This window comes from Colobus angolensis, unplaced genomic scaffold, assembly GCF_000951035.1.
Source record: "Colobus angolensis palliatus isolate OR3802 unplaced genomic scaffold, Cang.pa_1.0 Scaffold26, whole genome shotgun sequence".
Lineage (NCBI taxonomy): Eukaryota > Metazoa > Chordata > Mammalia > Primates > Cercopithecidae > Colobus > Colobus angolensis.
The window spans coordinates 4,664,227-4,685,911 of NW_012115821.1; the positions used below are offsets into that span (position 1 = coordinate 4,664,227).

General features: G+C 40.6%; 1 protein-coding gene across 1 annotated transcript in view; it reads left to right on the forward strand.

Annotated features, from left to right (window-relative positions):
- SUCLG2 (succinate-CoA ligase, GDP-forming, beta subunit) overlaps positions 1-21,170 on the forward strand; it is a 222,069-nt gene extending 200,899 nt beyond the window's left edge. The window contains exons 9-10 of the mRNA XM_011947171.1: positions 1,184-1,304; positions 20,036-21,170. Of these exons, the coding sequence (XP_011802561.1) occupies positions 1,184-1,304; positions 20,036-20,151 (237 nt within the window). The 3' untranslated portion in view covers positions 20,152-21,170. The remainder of the gene's footprint in view (positions 1-1,183; positions 1,305-20,035) is intronic.
- The last annotated feature ends 515 nt before the right edge of the window (positions 21,171-21,685 follow it).

A 21,685-nucleotide genomic window follows, 5' to 3' on the forward strand; every position in this document is an offset into this window, starting at 1 on the left:
GGAACAATATTCCCTGAATGCACCCAGTGGCTTTCTCAGCTAGAGAGTCAACCTTCACCATACCTTATGAATAGGGTTCTGGGAAGGCTCCCTATAAAAAATAAAGATTTGTGTAATGGCACTTTCTAAACAGTTAAATGCTATACAAATGTAAGATATTCTCTTCTCATATGTTTAGTGTAGGTAATTTAACACACTGAAATAATGGAATTTTTATGCAGCACATATATATATGCTTTACAATTAGTGTGGCATAATTTAATTGTGACTCTATTGTTGGAATTTTGATGCCTCCAGCTTGATGAATAGCCATTTTTCTGTGGGTGTTATCAATTAATCTAGGTAATGAATTCTCTTCATTATCTCGTTCTTCATGTTAATTATACAGGATTTTCTGATGCCTGTTTATCAAGTCAGGACAAGTAGAGTTTTTTTGTTTGTTGATTTTTTTTTTTTTTTTTTTTTTGGCCCACATGCCTTTGAATATGGAATATGTACTAGCAAGTTAACGTGACGGGTTTAAATTTACATTTCTGAGAAGCTCCAGTCAGTAGCGTGACTTTCCTTACATTTTACTTATGCTATAAGCTTGCATCTCCTTATTTTGAGAGTCTTTTTCTTAATCTAAAAGGTTGCTGTCTAAGATAATTAAACTATCTCTGATTTTTGAGAATATAACTTCTAGCATATCAAAGAGGTATTAAGGAAGCATGAAAACATTTGAATCTTTTTTACCTTTTAATACAAAACAATAAATGGTTTCTAATTTTGAAATATTGTGTGAGGCACCATGACATATAAAAATGTAATTGTAAATCGGGAGGAAAAAAGCCTAAGTGCAAGAAATTTTAAATGATACTACTTATAAAAAGAATAGACAATATTTTCAAAAAAAAAAGAAGACATTGTATAATAGAGAAATGAATGATGATTAAATTCATTTTGAGTTCAAAAGAGTGATTGATGGGAAAATTTGGTAATGTTATGTTGTGATATTTATTAATTCATTACTAATATGAGCTTGCTTAACATGTTCTGGGCCTTTTTTGTATTTTGTGCTCTGTTTAAAACAAAACAAAAAAACAAGGAGTCTTATTTTAATGGTCTCTATTATTTAGCCAGTTGTTTTTGAGGCTGTTGGCGATCAGCATTTTGATGGGTAACTTTTTATTTTTGATTTCAGGTTGAAGCCATCCTTGTCAATATTTTTGGTGGTATTGTCAATTGTGCCATCATTGCCAATGGGATCACCAAAGCCTGCCGGGAGCTAGAACTCAAGGTGCCCCTGGTGGTCCGGCTTGAAGGTGAGTCATGGTAGATTTCTGCTGTGCCAGTACCCTCTCTCCGAGATCAGGTGACCAGCACGTTCTGGATTCACAAACTTCCTGAGATAACAGAAGGAAACACTGGATTGTGTAATATGAAACAAACGCGGTACAGCAGGACTTCCCTGGGCCTCTAACAAACTAACGTGGGTTGTAGCTCTCCAAGTATGGCGGGTGTTATGATTCTCCAGATATCCCAAACTTACTTCAGAGTGAAAGCCCTTTTATTTATGAATCATTTTATGAGATTAGTGTTTGGGGAAAAACACTCTGAGAAATGTTTCTCTGAGAATTATTCATCATAATGAAGGATCCCAAAAAACTTTAGTTTTTTGGCTTATATTTGTCAGTATTTATTTGATTTAATTGATAAATAAATGTAATAACTGAAATTTCTTGGAATTTTAAAAATAATTCTTAAACAATAAATTGTATATTTTTATAGTATTTTTATATATCAGTATGTATTATATATTTTGTGAAAATAACTGTTTTTTAAAAATTTTAGTAAGAATAATGACATTGTTTTACAGGTTTGTAAATCCTTTTCTCATCTAGATTATCTGTATCTACATAAAATGTTATAACATGTTTTGGTTGAAGTATATGAAAAAAATCTGGCCTCAGAGACATATGTAGTTTTCAAAATGGGAGTAGTTTTGTCTGTCTGTGTGTTTGTTTGTTTGTTTGTTTGTTGCCCAGGCTGGTCTTGAACTCCTGGCTTCAAGTGATCCTCCTGCCTCAGCCTCCCAAAATGTTGGGATTATAGGCTTAAGCCACCACACCCAGCCAGGGGGAATTTTTAATGCTCTTTTCATATAGTTTTGAATATTCTTTGGCATTATACTAAAAGTCTATAGCTAATAGTTTATTGAAAATTAGTGTCCATGTGAAATCTGAAACTATCTCGATGAATTTTTCATATTCCATTAAAACCCATTGATCTGTCTTACACATTAAGTGAGTTTTATCCATGCATGGTTCAAAATCATTCATTGATTATTTGTGATTATGCAGATCTTCCAAAGCTTGTCTCATTTCAATGTACAATATCAAAAAAAAAATCACATGTGTTAATATTACCGCCATCATATCAGAAAAGCTTTTTATTAGGAAGCTGTTACGTTCACAGGGCAGGTGCACATTGTCTAGAATTTGAATTTCACTTTATAGTGCAAATTTTATCAACCACAAAACAGTTAAGTTGTTTTCCTTGATGGGACAGACTCACTTCACTCATGTTTAAGAAAATGTCTGCCAACTAACCAAGTCAGAGCAACTATAGTATGTCAGTCTTTATTCCAAGAAATTTCATGGAATTATAGCATTTCATGGAAAAGTGAGCAGTTTAGCTTGATACCCAGACGATTGCACAAACACTTTTCCTCACAACAGTTCAGGATGCTGCAGAAGTGCTTTATGTGTGTTTATCATTTGGTCACAAAGAGAATCAAAAAGATGTGTACTCAAGGGTTGAGGTTTAATGAAATAATTTTTTTTTCTGTACTGTGAGTGTGTGTGGTAGTAAAAAGTACTATGATCAGTCGGGGTAGTGGTGCATGCCTCTAGTCCCAGCCAATCAGGAGACTGAGGCAGGAGGATTGTTTGAGCCCAGGAGTTCAAGGCTGCAGTGAGCTATGATCATGCCACTATACTCCAGCCTGGGCAACTTAGCAAGACCCCATCTCAAAAAAAAGTACAATGATTACTAGCACAGTATGGTGCCACTGCCTTGATTCCATGATAACATGCCAGCAGTTTTGCCTACCATTACTTTCGACCTATCAGTACAAATGTCAACATAGTATTCTCTTATTGTTATTATTACTACCACTATTACTATGAAAGCGGTTTTTACCTTAAGGAGCTCCCCGCAACCCCGTCTAAAGTGTGTTAGGACGTTTTCTCTAAGGTGAGGCAGTTGATGTCTAACATGGGATAAATTTCAATTACTCACATTATCCTAGGGGTAAAATGAAAACCCAAATGGCCAAATATAGTAGATTATTTACCTGGAAATTAATATATTAGATCTAAGAAAGCTAGCCTAACTAATACTTTGATCAGGTCCTGTGAGCCTTTGTCTAATGTTTACGTGTGGTAAAGTTTAAGCATTAAGAAGTGTTTCTTTTTTTTTTTGAGACGGAGTCTCGCTCTGTCGCCCAGGCTGGAGTTCAGTGGCGCGATCTCGGCTCACTACAAGCTCCGCCTCCCGGGTTCCCGCCATTCTCCTGCCTCAGCCTCCCGAGTAGCTGGGACTACAGGCGCCCGCCACCTCACCCGGCTAAGTTTTTGTATTTTTAGTAGAGACGGGGTTTCACCATGTTAGCCAGGATGGTCTCGATCTCCTGACCTCGTGATCCGCCCGTCTCGGCCTCCCAAAGTGCTGGGATTACAGGCTTGAGCCACCGCGCCCGGCCAAGAAGTGTTTCTTAGACAATGGAGCAGATTTGAGGCTTGATGGCAGCGTGGGCTTCCCTCAATGTCTTACTTGGTTTAAGCTGATGATGATGAACTGAACACCAGGAGGAAGGGGGATCTGCAGGGAAAACTGGGAGAGGATGTGAGTGATAAGGCAGGAGAGGTGAAATATGTCAGTGTGAAGTGAAACTGGTCCCAGTAAGGACATGTCCACAGGGGACAGTGAAGGAGGAAGGAGATGCAGAGGTAAGTGGGCACTGGTGAGGCAGAGAGCAAAGTGATGAACAGGACATGCAGAAAATAGAGACCTGGAGAGTAGGAAGAGAAAGGATAATGAGAATCAAACGTACAGAAGAGCAGGGGCATGCACTGACAAAAACATCAGACCCTCCTCCAAGAGCCATGTCTCCAATGACAGCAGCATCAGAATGACCTCGGAGAGGCTGGGGGTGGAGGTGGGAAACAGATCTGTTTTACCTTGCAAGGGGACAGGGCTTGAATAAAGAACAGAAGATGGAATATTAACTCTGTACAGAGCACACACTGGAAACAAGCACTGGAGAGAATGCCTAAATCCAGAAAAGTGCAGAGAGGCCAGGGGACATCATCAGACACAGAACTGGACCCTGGCTCTGCTACGGATCTGCATTCACCCTGCCTAGAACAATTAATTCCACCACTCAGCCAGGGGCCCCTGTTCTCCACGTATTCCGGGTGTTAGCGGCAAACCGTGGGCTCTAATACTCCGAATGAAAATGTTTTCAAAGCTACTCAGCCCAGAGTCCATCTACCGAGGCTGCCTTTTTGATAGGAGGTAAAGGCATTATCACTGCTCTCATTTCTTTGTCTTAGAACCTAGCATAACTGAAGACTTGAAGAATGAATAGCCACCAAGCACATGGGACACAGCTGAAAACTCTGTGACTGCCTCTGAACTCTTAATATCCACAGGTTTCTTTCTCTCCTCCAGCAGACCAAAGGATCACATGCCGTCCTGTAGCAAATAGGAGTGCAAATTGTGACCTTCTTAGCACACCAAGTCCATGCTGAAAAGGACACGATTTGTACTCTTCTATTTGTGGCTCCAATTTGTCTGTATTTCAGAATCAAGGATAAGAAAGTGTCCACCCAGAGGAGGTACAGTGCCTAGTCAAGAAAGCGAAAGACACAGAATGTGTTTATATTCACAACTTTAGAGAGAGTTTAGAGAATGTTAGAGAGATTGGTAAGAGTGAAGGGGGTGGGATAATTGTTTTTAAAGATATTTGGCAAAAGAAAAACAAAATGTTTATGTTGCTGAAACAAACCTTTTGGTATTGGGTGGAAAATAAAATTGAGAAGATTTGGCTAAGAGAAACGGGATCCAGTCTACAAACTATCTGGAGGTTTATTATTAGTATATTAAGAGCTCAACTTGGAATCATAATGAACACCTGAGAAACAAACAAATTTCTCTTCAGAAATATCTGAGACATAGAAGTTTCCTCCAGTTTTAAATGGGACAGTAATAAAGAAAAATGAATTCTTAAAAAAATTATTATACGATGTTGGTGGATTCTGATAAGAAACTATAAAACCACTCAAAACATTTTGTATACTGTGTTTGGTTGGCCAAAACGCTTTGTACACTGACTGTATAGAGCTGTCAATAAATGCACATTTCTCAACAGTTTCATGGGTTGGGCCAAGTTAACTGTCTAGGTAATTTTTGTGCCAAGTTTTGTATACATTTCAAAAAGGAAAAAAAAAAAAACCTAATTTCAGGTAATTTGTTTTTTATTCATACCAGAAACAATAGGTTACAAAGGCTGAATTTCCCCTAAATATGTAGCTGTTCATTTCACTGAAGAGTATTTTGAATAAAAATAATCCTCTGTCTCAGTTGGTGAGTTCTATTCTGATAAGGCAAGTAAATACATGTAATTATAAAGTTACCATTTTCAAAGAGGAGAATAATCCTTTCCTTATCCACTGGTAAAACAGCTTGTAATTATTATACAGCTGAGAACAAAGTTTTGTCCACAAAATCCTACTACATCAAGCCTGATTTGATTGATTAAGACTTTTCTCATCAGGATATTTTTAATACATTGTGGGAGAGCAACAGAATCTTTAAAATGTGGGCTACATGTCAGAGAGACTTATGGCAAGGATCCTGGATCTTCTGAATGGTCACAGAACAAACAAGAAGGCCACTTACTTTATTCACAGGAAATAGATACTAGTAACAAAATGTGCCGTTGGGTTTTGAAATGTCTGCTATCTGGGTCACTGAAGATCTCACAGTTCTTCAGACTGTTATAAACATGTGGCAGCATGCCTGAAACTTAGAAAGTACTTAATAAATATTAGCAATAGAAATTATTTACCCTTGTAATTCAGTCTCTGGTAACATTTTTCCATCACATCTCATTTTTAGTGTCACTTGACTTTGTAATAGCTACTGGGATGATGGAGACCCCTTTTTACCTCACTCTCCCTAGCTAGACAATGGTATGTGTTCTGGGAGTCTGAGCCAATTTTAATATTGATATGAATAAAGAACCTTGAGAAATTAATCCATCAAAACAGAGTATAGTGTAATGTCAGGTCAAATAGAAACTACCACTAAAAGTGTCCAAAATGTTCCCATCTGTTTGTACCACTTTATCTTTCTTTGTCCTTGAGGACAATGAAGACTTGCTCTATTTAGAAACAACAGAAGGAAACAAATCATACTCGAAGGTTGGATAAACTACAACTAAATGTAGAGAAAATTGTGGGAGAATAAGAATTTATGTTTTGATGTAGAGGAAAGCAAGTGAAAAATTTAGATGGAAGATAAAAGACATTTCCCAAAGGTCCCTGTCATTGGCAACTTTTTCTCCACTGGAAGTACTGAGAACCACTATTTGTGACAAGATATTTTTGTTTTGTTTGTTTTTTCATTTTCACTGAGCTGTCCCTGCAGAAGAGCAGTTTCCTGTGCAGCCAGTTCTGCATGTGGTTTATGAAGGGCCTTTAAAATGAGTGTAACTATTTGTCTGTCACATCTTTCCTTGGATGGTCCCCTGTATTCACACGTCTTTCCCTACATGCATTCTATCCAGTGTTGCACCTTCATCTCTGATCCTCTCCCACGCTCTCTATTGAGTTCCCTTTCTGACTTTCCCAAGTCCATCAACTATGCCATCATTCTCCTGGTTCACAAATTTAAATTCCTTAGATTCCCCTTGTTCTCTCATCTCCTTTCCTCTCTACTCTTGCATCCATATCACTTTATATCTGTGACAATTCTGCTTGGGTTTTTGGTTCTACCTAACGTCGTTAACTTGGTACCTACTCAGTTTTCTCACTCCCTTCTTTTAGCCATAACATATTGCTATAAAACCATTACTCTTTCCAGGACAGCCTTCTGATCTACCCAGGTGCTGGGCTTCAGTTTTTACCACTGTTACGACCCCAGTACCAACTCTCAGGTATGGATGATGACTTACTTGATGACTGACTTTTGATCCTCTACTCACTCCTTCCTTCTTCCTTTGCATTGATTCAAATCTTACCTATCCTCCAGACTCAACTTGGAAATTCTCCTTTTATACTACTTTGCTAACTCACGTCTCTAAATCTACTATAACTATAATAGTCCATGTTGAATAAGCATAAAAATGGGTTGTGCCAATGAAAGTGAGCAAAGCTACTCTAGACACTGACTTTAATGGAAACATTATCAGGAGTCTGTATTTCCTTAGTCTAAAAAGCATTGCTTTGATTTGCCTTTAGTTCCCTTTATGGATAATACGTTCTCCAAATTTCTGCAGTTTTACCTGTGATCAGTGCCAAGAGCACAGTTATAACAGAATGCTTCATCTTCCCTTTGTTTATTATGTATGGCCAATACAATGTTGGGATAGATCTTGTCTTGCTATGGGGCTTCTGCATTCGCGGAAATTACACATATGAATATTAGTGAGTATCCCTGGTAGTTTCACGTTGAGTTTGAGAGCCTGTACCTATCCGAGGACGTTTATCACACGATGCCAATTTCCACAAGAAGAAGAAAAGGACACCAGCTAGGACTCCAGAAATGTCCAAAGCTCTCTTCCTTTTTCTCTCTTGATAAAGATCCCAGGTTCTTATGATAAGAGAGGAGCTATAGTAGTGGAAAGAGGGTAGTGGCTAAGAAAGGTCACTATGTATATTTTTCTTTACATAAATTTGGGAGACAGTGCCCTCTTTGATCTCATCCTGAGCTATCACATTCAATTCCTTCATGATCTAGTGGACATTGTGAAGTTATCAATATTTCTGAAGATTCAGCAAACAAGTCTGGTGGCTGTCTGGGATCCCCTGCTGGCTACTTCTACTAAGATAGAAACAGTTCCTATTAGCAGGTAACACTTGTTACCATTTTATAGATATCATCTTATATTGTTAATTTTTTCCATTTTATTTTCCCAGCCATCTAGTAACTGACATATTTTTTTACATCTCTCTTGATCCTCTTTAATGCCTAAAGCTCATTGACCCGCACATGGTATTTACTAATATACTAATTAACTAATTAAAAAACCACAGGCATAAACCTTGGAAGTACATTTACTTAAAAGATGCAAATCTGAACATCTAACAAATTTAGAAATGTCAAAGCTTCTTCTTAGTATCTCAGGCAGACCTCTGATGCAATCAGCAGAGACTATTAAGGAAAATAATATTTGAATGTGGTATTTTGCATATTTTAGCATGAATATCGTCTGGGTATTATAAAAATTATTTAATTCTTCTGGAATACTAAGTAGTGTATGAAAATAAAAGATGCACTCCTTTAAATCTTTTGGGAAAAATTTAAGGCAGGGTAACTAGCCTTTCTAGAAATGTATGAATAACTAACACATTGTGGGCCTTTGTGACAACTCAGGCACAGAAAGGATCACTAGAAAGAATGGGTCAATCATAGTGTGCATTCATTTCTAGTTATTTCCAGTGACAAACAATAACATAATTTGCTGATAGAGACCTGTCCCCCTTTAAGAACAGGAGAAGAGTTGACTCTTAAAATCTGAGGGTCTCTGATCACTTTGACCCTGAAAACAGTCTGACATCAACATTTTAATCAGAAATACACCAAAAGTGATGCACTCATCAACTCCTTGATCATTTTTTTTTTCATTGTAGCTTTGTCAGTTATTTTCCTTTTATTACTTTTATTGGGATCAATTATGCTGCATTTACACTTCTAAGAAGATGTAATTCATTGGTATGTTTTAACGTTCATATTAGGCTTTGCTGACTGGAGTGTGTGCTATTTTCATTTCATTATTTCTATCAGGTCCATATTGTGCAGATCTAAGCACATGAGGCAGACAGTCTCAGGGAAGGAGAGAGAAAGGAGAGTGGCAGAGAGTAGAAGAAGAAAGAGATACAAAAAGAGAGGCAAGCACGGAGAACAACACAGGGTACAGCTGTTTGGGAGTCTTAATGTCAAAAGATGGGGGTACACCAGCAGGGTCAAAATATCCTTGGACTTTTTCTTGAGAAGGTCTCCAGGGAATTATGACTGTAACACAGAGCTTGGGAAAGCTGAGCTGTTCCAAGATTGATACTGTAAATGATATGGCTTGACTCTGTGTCCCCACCCAAATCTCATTTTGAGTTGTAATAATCCCCACGTGTTGTGGGCGGGACCCTGTGGGAGATAATTGAATCATGGGGGTGGGTTTTTCCCGTGCTGTTCTTGTGATAGTGGATAAGCCTCACAAGATCTGATAGTTTTACAAAGGGGAATTCCCCTACACATGGTCTCTCTTGCCTGCCACCATGTAAGACGTCCCTTACTTTTCCACCATTATTGTGAGGCCTCCCAGCCGTGTGTAACTGTGAGTCAATTAAACCCCTTTCCTTTATAAATTACCCATTGTTCGGTATGTCTTTATTAGCAGCGTGAGAACAGACTAATACAGTAGATGATGATTCAGTGGGGCTGCTTGAGGATAGTAATCTGAGTTTGTTGATGAAGTGTACAAGACTTTTGGATAGTTATCATATTAAAGTGTCTGCTACTGCTTTTACTGTAGTGGTTCTCCGAGTATGGTCCACGGAACTGACGTTCTCTCTCCTTTGTGTTTTGTGCCTCTGAGACCTTCTGGCCTCTCAGGAAGGCCGTCTTGATCCCACAGTGTTCCCTAAAGGTCCAGATTCCATAGGTAGCCAATCTAATTAGCTTATCTAATAGCCACCACTCCCATTGTCCACAGCTCATCCAACCAAGCCATGGGGTTAGGGTCTTTGAAGGGGTCCAACAGACCCTTTTCCACCTGGCTTCTGATCCCAGTGAGAAATAAAATAGACTGAGGAAACAAAAATATTACCTTCATCACCAAAGGAAAAAGAAGTAGTTGGAGGATGCACCTTATTGTGTGACCAACAGTGAGCTCCTTACTCTGAGCCCCAGAACTAGGCAGCTTTGTAAACCCAGTCACAGGCACCACTGGACTTCAGTGTACCTTCCACCCCAGGGTGGAACCCAAGGAGCAGAGGATGACCTGGACTCACTCTGAGTGGCATATCCCTAAAAGGAAGGCCAGAGGAAAGCACAGGACTATCCATGCCAACTTTCTCCATTCAAGTATTCAGTCAGCTCCCTACACCATCACCAATCCCAGATGGAGCCAGTGATAGGCAAACAGAACAGGAGGGGTTACACTAATGACTGTCCCTCTGCATGGAAGGAAACATCCCCCAATGCACATCATTGGTCTTATCTGCCCCAGGAGTGAGCTGCCTTTGGTCGGGTGGCTGCCCCACTCTAGGCAGTGGTCATCCCTTCAGGAACAAGAGCCTGAAGTTGCTTCCCTGAGCAGCAGCTGTGAGTGTGGCCATTTTTATAAGGAGAGGTTTGAAAACTGGGCAGGTACCAGGACTGGCATATCCTGAGTGCTGCCTTATAATATCAGAACACCACTGTGTGCTCTGGGGTATCTTCTGAGTGACTAGTCAGTTCATTTCTTCCTGCCTCAATTTCCACTTGAAAGTCATATTTGATGAGCCGTCAAAAAGAGCGAGCGAGCACATAAATAATCAGGAGGAGAGACATACAGGTGATTCAGTCTGTAGCGTCTTGTAGAGGCTTAGTGTGTCCGGCTAAGACTCTTCCAGAGATCGCCACCTTGAGGCTGTCCTGAGGCAGAACTACCTACGGGGAAAGACTTCATGAGAAATGTTTTAGATGAGGGAAGACAGTTTTCATCTCATGCCACCTTCTCTTTATTGGCAGTGGCTGCCTGAGCAGTGCTGTGCCAAGAAAGATTCTGAGGCTATATCCCAGCTCAGTGGAAAAACAGTTCTATGATCTTTCCAACCACACATGTGGGAAGGGGTGGAGGGAGTGGAAATTCGAGCCAATATTTGCCATTGTCGATTCAAAGAGACCATAGGTGGGCTTTTTCTCTCCTAGAAGTATAGCTTCCCACCACTATATCGAGAGTCGGAAGTAGGGACTGCAAGCTTGGAAACACCAGATGAAGATGATTCTTGTCTTCACCTGGCCCTTTAGCACAAGGCCAGAAATTTGGATTGTATAGAGCAAAGGTCTGCAAACTTTTTCTGTAAAGGGCAGGATTTTAGGCTTTGTGACTGTATATTCCCTATTGTGATTACTCAGCTCTGCCATTGTAGTGTGGAAGCAGCAATAGATGATAGGTAGAGGAATGGACATGGCTATGCCACAGTAAATCTTTTTTTACTGAAAACAGATAGTGGAACAGATTGGGCCCATGAGCTATAGTTTGCAGATCCCTGGTGTAGAGAAGAGGCCAGGAGCAAGACCTAGAATTCTGGAAAATCTTTATGTTGTCTGTGTCTAAATCTCCCTCTCCCCTAAGCTCTGAAATGTCTCATGAGAGTCAAGTAAGAATTTGGCAGGCAATATTAAGCTCTTAGAATCTGACTTCCTCCCAAGGAAAATACTAGCAATGAGGTCCACTCAGTCATTTCCCCACATAAGGACAGGATCACACTCAGTGACGCAGCAGTGAGGGTGATTCTTTCTCAGGCAGTAATGGTGTACCACAGTCAGCATTTTCGACAAAAGTCTCACACTGTTAAAATTACCTTTGAAAATTTCTTAAATCATCCATAAATTAGAGTATGCATGCCTTGAAAGCTAGGAGGAAGATTCAAGGGAAGCATGAAAGGTAAATTCACATGCAGATGTCTGGGTGTATAAAACACCCCTTCTTTAAAAGAATTGTCTTATCCCTAGCAGATGATGGTGGGTAAGCACAGAAGTGTAAGATGTTCTTGCTTGCCAGAGGGTTCATTCCATTCTAGTTTAATATTAAGGCTCCTTTAACTTTGGTTTAGTATCTATGTTGCTTTTCTTAAGGGTTAACATAATTGAAAGCATAAGCAACTAGCATAAGCTCTCAGTGAATATGTTAGACTTGATCCTAAGCCTTGCTTGCATGATCATAGCACATACACACCATTCTTTGAAACCGTGTAGAGAAGAACCTAGCCATTGGCTTCCTGCCACTGGAGCTGGGGGCTCCTTCTGTGATGGTCCGAATAACTATCACATTCACACCCCAAGTGTTGATTTCTTCTTACTGTGCGAGAAGAAATCATCGAGGAAATTAGGTGTGGATACAACACAGCTACACAGAATATCTTATGTCATCTTTAATCTTCATAAAATGTTAGGGGTGCGAAGCATTTAGTTAAGATACTCATTCAAGGAGAAATATAAAGCCTCAAAGCTGCAATAACTTCCCCAGGTTGTTCAGCTACTTGGGAACAGAACTGGGTTTAAAATCTCAGCTTCTTCCTCTGCAAAATGGGAATAAAAATAGGGCAACTCTCTAAGGTTGTAAGGAGCAGATGAGTTTTTAAATAATTTGCAATAGTCCTTGGCTCAGTAAATGTTAGCTATCCTTATTATCATCTAAACCCTTGTCAGTATCTCGACTGAGGCCACATGGATGGCTAATGATGTTGGCTGCCAAGCATTGTGCTAGGTATTTGGCACATATCATCTCAAACAAGTAAGAGCTGCTGACATAGCAGAAGTTTTCCCTCTGATTCTCAATGAATTATTCTGTTTCTGACATAAAATAACAAGGCAAAAGAGACATGAGAAGTTATCTAAATTTACAGGTCACCAAGAAAATGGACCTCCTCTATTTGATTGCCACTTGAAAGGAGACTAAGGAAGGAAGAGCAAGGGTACAGGAGCAGTGGACATTTGAGGAGGAATTTGCTGCTTTAGAGAATTTGGCTTGTTTCCACTGAATTCCCCTCTCCCAGTGGGGGGAAAAGACTCAGTTATTTCCAGCAGAGGGGCTGAAATAGCTCAGGCTTTTGAGGCCATACTGTCTGTACCACAGCGACTGACCCCTCCCATCGCAAAGCACAAGCAGCCACTGATGATCTCTAAGCAAATCAGTTTGGCTGTGTTCCACGAAAAAGTTATTTATGGATGCTGGAATTTGAATTTCATGTAACTTTCATGTATCATAAAATGTTCCTGTGATTTTTTTCCTCCCAGCTATTTAAAAAATGTAAACCCTATTCTTAACTTGCAGGTGATACAAAAAGAGGCAGCTGGCTGGCTTTTGCCCAAAAACTAGAACTTGCCAGCCCTGACTCGGAGCACTAGACCAAGAATCAGACCTGTCAGGATTAACTGGTTGTTTGATCCAAGCAAATTGTCTGACATCTCGGGGCCTCATTTTCCTCTAGTGAAAATAAGAGACTTATCCTAAAGGATGCCTAGAATTCCTTCTAGCGCTTAAAGGCCAGCTGCGTGGTTATGTGGCTTTGCACTCAGATGAACCTGGGTTCAAGTCGTGGCTCAGCCTCTGACTTGCTGGGGATGTCAGGCCAGTTCCTAAGCCTCCCAGTGTTTTAGTTGCCTTCCCTGTAAAATGGGGATTGAAATGGTGTCGACTGTAGGGTTGCTCTGTGGATTAAGTTTCAAGATACTTGTGAACCTCTTAACTCATGTATCCAACAAACATTTGTTGCACCTAATATGTACTCAGTGAGTGCTAACTGCTGTATTCTTCTTTAAAAAACTGAATTCCTATTAAAATAATAATTTTTAAATTACAGTTTCTACATATTTCCAGACTAGAAAATGATTTTACAGCCTTATGATAAAAGGCAGGAGACCTTTGCACCTTGTGAACAAAATCCTGTACCATGTGCCCACTACCTTTATTTTCTCTTGTGTGTAATAAAAGCGAAGAAGAAATTTTGATAAATTAACCTTGCATCTTTGTTTACAGCTCTCTTACTCCACCCAGTGGCAGAAAGTCACTGGTAAGATGCTGAGGAGGTCACGAGTTTTTAACATTTTAATAATTATTATTTATAATATCCCCTAGTAGTAGAGCAAGATTCCATTTTAAATTCATTCCCCTTTGATTTTCCATTTTTAAGGGCTGCAGTGAGTAGATAACCATTTAACTGAATGGCTCTCAACAAGCAGATATTAAGAAGTGCCTGAGGTTCCAGCAACATGAGTTGATCAGTTATCTATACAGGTGGTTATTAAAAGTGTTGTCCTGAAGGCTCATTAAAAAGCAATGCAGCATTTAATAAATATTAGAACATGTCAGTAGCACCATTTAAATGTGGGAAGGAGATCAATTTCCTTTGTAATTCTGTGCACAGGCATAAACACTCTTTAGAACACTTAATTCCATGTCAGAGTTTAAAGCAGCTATGATAATTTCTATTTAGAAGTAAAGGCAGAGAGAGGGTTGGGGAATAGATGTCAGACACTTGGTGAATTAAGAAGAAACTAACCTTAAATACTCAAATAATATCATTTTACAAAAAAGGAACGCACAAACTTGTGATCATTTCCAAGCCTTCCTCTAATTCTTTTCTTCCTTTTCTTTTTCAATGACCTGGTTCCACTGTCTGCTGTTTTATTTTTATTTTATTGTATTGCATTTATATTTATTTATTTATTTTGAAAATAGAGACAGGGTCTCACTCTGTTGCCCAGGATGGAGTGCAGTGGTGCAGTCACAGCTCATGCAGCCTCGACCTCCTGGGCTCAAACAATCCTCTGACCTCAGCCTCCTGAGTAGCTGGGACTGCAGGTCACCATGCCCAGCTGGTTTCCTTTTAACCTCTCTTCTCTGCGTGTCCCCATCTCCCCTTCCAGTTGTTCCCTCAACAGGAAGGAGGAAGCAGCTGGTTATTAACTACCGGGGCAGGGTCAGTGGGCAGTAGAGCCATGCCTTCAAGAAGAAACCAGGTTAAATGCTGCAAAGACATGGTGCCAGCATCAGGGTAGAGGCTGGTGTGGAAGGCATGTGGCAAACTCACTTTTTTCCTGTACTTTCTCTTACTCTCTACCTGTCTCTTTATTTTCATATGTCTGTTCCTTCTTGGGCTATTCCGCATGCCTCTGTCTCTTGTCTCTCTCTTCATTTGTCTCTCTCTCTCTCTCTCTCTCGTTCTCTCTCTCTCTTTCTCCTCTCTCTCTCTTTCTGCTCCCTTCCCCTTCTGTAACAAGTTTCTGCCTGGTCACAATGACTCTACATACGACCCATTTCTCATCACAGATGAGCTTTGTATTTGAACATGAGAATCCCTTCAAAAACTGCTTAGTTCTGAGCATGCCTAGTATATGCTTAATAATTAAGGCTGTAATTAAAGCGTAACTGCAAGTGTAATTAAAATTCATTTTTGTGGATCCTAGAATTATGAAGCAATTAGGCATTTTCACGCGGCACTGAAGGAGCAGCTGGGAGAAGAGAAGGGCTCTGGTTTTCTGGGGAGCTGCTCCCTCCCCTTTCTTCCCCTGGCCCTGTCCACCAGTGTTAGCCTCAAGCAAGGCCTCACTTGTCTGGGGCACCTGGAGCTGCTACAGGTTGGGAGGAGTGGTAACAGCTTGGAGTCCTCACTTAGGGCAGTGAGCACAGCCAGCTCTTCCTGGGCCCTTCCTAGCGAAAGGAGCCCCTCCCAAAACCCCTGGGGAATCCTGAGAGGACCCCCAAAAAATCCCTCCTGATTGCACCTTGAGCAGTTTGGGGTATCTATTTCAACCCTTTAGGAAAGGGTTGTTAGGACAGCAAGGAGATCTATCAAAAAGTACCCACCCACTCTTCGTCAAGCACACCGTGTGGGGGAACCCATCTGGAGTTACCCCATCGGTCAGCACGTACTGCTAGCCAGCAGACACAGGGAGGTATCTGGTGAGCAAGCCTGACAAAGGAAAGTGGATGTTTGGAGGGGACGAGGGAAACATCAGTGAGCCATCCCAGTAAGTCTTCATCCATGGTAAGATTTTAGAAATACAAGGTACTCCGGAAGTTCATTGTACCAGCCCCTGCTTTAGTTGGGGCATGGGGAGGTAGTGATAAGAAAGACGTCCCCAAAGAAATGCCGTTTAACAGATGCCTCGTGAATGAATGGTGTCAGCTCAGCAGAGAGAGGTATCAGCCCAACAGAGCTCTGGCTGGAGAGCCCAGCAAGGGCAGTGGCCCAGCACATCTGGGTGCTCATGAATTTCCAAATCATTTCTTTTCCCTTGGGAATATTGGTGCTAAGTTGGGTGCTAAAGAAGATATTAATTCAGGAACTGAATTATTTAGATTACTTGGTTGCAAGGAAGCACAACTCATTAAAGTTACCTCAAAAAGTTAAGAAGATCAAGAGCTCATTTCATCCATAAACATGCAAAGGAACTCAGGTAAAACTGAACAAGAAGTTCCCTGAATAGGCGGGAACCGTGATAAAAACTAGTCTCCAGAAAGAGCAGGATCTGAGATGGAGGAAGACATCAGGAGCACCACTCCTGCACCTATCTGGAGGTCTTGGAGCTGTGTTGAGATTGGAAGGTGCTCAAAAAAAGAAAGGAAGAGGGAGAAGAGCCTAGTCCATGTCTCTGCAGGAGGAGATAGAAATGTACACATGGGGCATGGTGGTTCATGCCTCTAATCCCAGACTTTGGGAGGCCGAGGTGGGTGGATCACTTGAGGTCAGGAGTTTAAGATCAGCCTGGCCAACATGGTGAGACCCTATCTCTACTAAAAATACAGAAATTGGCTGGGAGAGGCGGCCACTGCCTCTAATCCCAGCTACTCAGGAGGCTGAGGCAGGAGAATTGCTTGAACCAGCGAGTTGAAGGTTGCAGTGAGCCGAGATCACGCCACTGCACTCCAGCCTGGGTGACAGAGCAAGACTCTGTCTAAAACAAAATTTACACATGTAACTGTCATTTACCTTCTGGTCCAAAGACTGATTTGCTCCTGTGTCCATCAGGGCTTTTACTTCACACTCTGTCATTACGCCATGAAAGCCGTGCTTATTGATTAATGTCTAAATTCCTTGGCCTGGTATCTAACACCTGCCATAGTCAAATGAATCAAAGTGCACACAGGTTGTATTAATGAAGTAATAAATTTTTACATCTGCGTTACTTATCTATCAGTGCTTAACAAATTACCCCAAAATTTAGCAGCTTAACAAAAAGAACAGTTATTATCTCACAGTTTCTGTGGTCAGGAATCTGGACGTGGCTTAGGTGGATCCTCTCACTCAGGGTCTCTCACAATGCTGCAATCACAGTGTCAGCCGAGCTGTAGACATCTCAAGGCTTGACTAGGGAAGAATTTGCTTCCAAGATCACTCATGTGGTTTTTGGCCGGATGCACTTCCTCCTTGGCTATTAGACCCAGAGCCTCAGTTTCTCATCAGCCATTGGCCAGAGGTTGCCCTCAGTTCCTTGCCAGGTGAGTCTCTCCAGAGGGCAGCTCAGAGCAGGGTAGTTTGCTTCATCAGAGTGAACAAAGAGCCAAAGGGAGCAAGACTGAAGCTACAGGCTTTTGTAACCTAGTCTCAGAAGTGACATTCCATCACTTTTGTCATGTTCTTATCTATTAGAAGCAAGGCTCTGCATCCAGATCATACTCAAGGGGGACAGATTCTACAAAGATGTGACTACCAGGAGACAGGAGTGATTGATCTTTGAAAGCCATTTTAGAAGCTGCCTTCCACAGCAATTACAAAGTCATGTGTTAGTCAAAATAATGCTAGCTCCTTCTGTAAGAACAGAAGAATGCAGAAATTTCAGTCTTAACATTATAGAAGGGTCTTTCTCATTCCCATAAGGTCTAAGAGGGTGAGTGGGTAGGATACTTGGCTCCCCAGAGTTATTAAAGTATCCAGGCTGGAGGGGTCATTGCCATCTTCAGAAAGTGACTTGGCTGGGTGCAAGGCTCATGCCTTTAATCCCAGCACTTTGGGAGGCCAAGGCAGATGGAGTTCTTGAGCCTAGGAGTTCAGGACCAGCCTGGGCAATGTGGAAAAACCCCATCTCTACAAAAAATAGCTGGGCGTGGTGGTGCATGCCTTTAGTTTCAGCTACTTAGGAGGCTGAGGTGGGAGGATCACTTGGATCCCGGAGGTTGAGGCTGCAGTGAGCTGAGATCACACCACTGCACTCCATGTTGGGTGACAGAGCGAGAGCCTGTCTCAAAAACAAAAAAACAAGACAAAACACAACCAAAACCAAAAAGGTGACTTCCAGGGCTGCCCCAACTAGGAACACTCCAGAAAGCACACGGGGAAAACAGAGTATGAAGAGTCCCTTTGGAGACTGTCATGGCCATGTGACATTCCTTTGGCCAGAACTCAGTCACATGTCCCCTTTGAGATGCAAGGGGGCCTGGGAAATGTAGTTTCTGGCTGGGCAGCTGCTTTCCAGCAATAGCACTCCACTGCAGAAGAGGAGCAGGAGTCTGTGGTGGAGAACCAGCCAGGCCTGCCACAGACACTGCACCATTTACAAAAATGCTTTTACACTCATTATTTCATTTGCTTCTCATCATAATCTGTACCATCAGCTCTACTGTCCTCATTTTACAAGCAGAGAAGCAGACTAGCATATCTTTAGAACATGCAGGGTTTATAATTACAGAGAACAGTTCAAGTCCCATCTCTGCCACTATGGAAAAGTGACCATAGAAAAGTTATTTAACTTCTCTGTGCCTCAGTTGCCTTATCTGTAAAATAGGAACAATAGGACTACTCATAGTTTTTGTAAAGATTTCATATGCTGTGTGTAAATTACTTAGCACTGTGCCTGGCATAGATAAACACTTAATGATATTAGTTCTGGGGAAGATTATGAGGATGATAGTACTCTGTATGGAGACAAAAGTTAAGGCTCAAAGAAGTTAAATGATTTACCCAAAACTACATAACAAGTACATGGCAGAGCCACGATGGGAATTTTAGGTAGCAACTTCCCACATTTTATGCTGTCACTTTCCAGAGAGGCCTTTCACCAGCTTCCTCTGTAAAAACAGGAGTAGGTGATCCTTAAGCTGAAGACGCAATGCCAAGCATTCGTCTTCACTGCTGCTTGGGTAGACCCAGGGTCCCAGGAGAATCAGTGCTGCATCATCTTTTCAATCCACCAGTTCCTATTTAACCCAGCATTTGCCTCTTTATATGAAACGTGCTGACCCAGTACCTCTTTTTATTTGCACTCTTTATGGTAAGGCAAGTTCTCCAAGGCCTATATTTCAAGGTCTTTGTTTATAAATAGGCTCTGTCTTGCCAACTAGATAAAAGGACAGGAAATGATATAGCGTGAGATGTTTCATTAGACACTTAAATTCTATTACATTTCTCCTAAAGGAGTTGTTCACTCTAATAGGGCAGAAAAGCAGTTCTCATGTTGAATAGTCCCCAGGCACACCTTTGAATGAGATGACTTGGCCAGAAGATACTCCACGTCCACCAGGAACAGTCAAGAGATTGCCATCAGAGGCTGCATTGCCCATTTTGAAGGGCTCAGCCCATTTCATTTTACAGAGTGAGGAGAAGGCAGAAATGGACATGCTGGATGCTGCCAGAGTCTCCACAGCAATGGATTTGTGGGCATAGCTGGGCAGATTCTCAGAACTTCCTTTCTCAAATCAGGTCATAGCCCAAACCCATGATGACATCCGAGAGGGCTTTAAGACGGGTGACTTCTGGTATAGGCCAAAACCACATTAGATCCACGTGGCTGCAATTATCAGCAGACATCTCAGCTTCCATCAGTAAAACATGTTCATTTCCCTCTTGCAAGCCCTTGCTTTCATCTTCATTTCTAGCTGGACCACAGCTTGAGATAAATTTCATCACATAATCTTTTCTTTCAGCGACCTTGATCAGAACCTATGTTTAATTCATTTCCTAGTGAAAAGCTGTAGACAGGTGAGTCTTGTGTATCCTCGTGCAAACTTCATAAGGCGCCACCTCTAGTTTCATTCAGTGATTGTTCCCTGTTCTCCTTCTAGGAACCAACGTCCAAGAGGCCCAGAAGATACTCAACAACAGCGGACTCCCCATTACTTCAGCTGTTGACCTGGAGGATGCAGCCAAGAAGGCTGTGGCCAGTGTGGCCAAGAAGTGATGTCTTTGTCCTGATCCAATGGAGAAAGAAAGCCTTTTTTCCATAAAAAGGGATGATTCATCATTGTGAAATAAATGGTTATCTCATTGGGGAAGAAAAGGTGGGGGAGAAGGCAAGAATCACTGAAAAATCTTAAATCTCTGTTTTCTGGAATAAGATATCTAGACAGCCTAAATCTGATTTTAGTCTTTATAAAAATAATGTCTTGAGTTCTCATACTTTTCTGTCACTGCAAGCCTGCTCAGTAGGCAGTGTTTTGCAGACTTTGGGGAGCGGTCTATGTGGCCAAATATTGTGTGTATAGGCAGAGTTTGAAATCAAGTCCTGCTTCATTTACAAGAATTTTGGTGGGCATCTAATCCTACATAATGAAAAAGAAAAACAGACTATTTAAAAACTCAGACACGATTATATTTAATATATTAATTACTAAAAAGGCACAAGATTACACTGAACACATTAGCTACTAAAAAGCACTGCTAAGACATTCAAGCAAATAGCTGTTACACACTGCAGCAGATTTTACAGGTTTCTAATTCCAACATATGTTTGAAAAATCCATGAGTGTTCCAAAATATATTTAATAATGGAAGGTCTGCATTAATATACCATCCATGCGTTTTTACCATTTGCCTTAATATTGAATATACTATTTACCTCACACTAAAAAGAAAACCAGAAGCCTTATTTGTGATTTTGGAGTGGAAGCTTCCATTTTTGTGTCAAAAATGAATCCTGATTCTTATGGAAATCTCTGTTATTAAGTCATTTCAAGATGAGGCAACACTGAAGATCAAATTGTGTTGGGTATCAGTATCTTCTCTCCTCATTTATCTCTTACTCCTCATCCTCCCAGAATCTATCAGTTTATGATAGAATGATGGGAACCTTATTTGAATGTGGGTTTTTTTCCATGATGTCCAATTTTGTTGTGGGAAAGGATTTGCATAAAGTTTTTGTTTAAATTTTGGTAGATTTTTATCTATACAAATTTAAATAAAATTATGTTTTGTAAGCTGAAACATTTGTGTGTATTTCTCATTTTAGTCAATTTTATTCCTCAATTTTTTTTTCTACAAAAACACTAGCCTTAGTGTCTTAGGTATGTCTCCAAAATTTGATAATTTGGGTCATTCCAGTGTTATTCCAGCTCCACTCAACTTTATCAGATACCCATTTCTGTGTTAGGAGATTATTGAATGCATAACAGTTATACACAAACCAGAATCCCAGGAATGTATCTTAGATGTCTGACAGTTTAAACTGTGATGTCAGTCTGCATAATGCAAAGGGAGATACCAGTATAAACTCCTTCCATTTAGTAAGGCTCAATTGCCACCATTAATTTTCTTTTTAATGTATAAATATGTAGCAGACCAAAATTTTTTTTTTGTTTTTTTACCAGCTTACATTGTTCTTATAAGTTTCATGTGTGGACCAGAGTATAAAAGTCATTATTGTTTAGAGCCATGTTTACCATGGAGAAATAAACTATTTGATAGATCAGTCTTACATCCTTTCTCAATGCCTATGC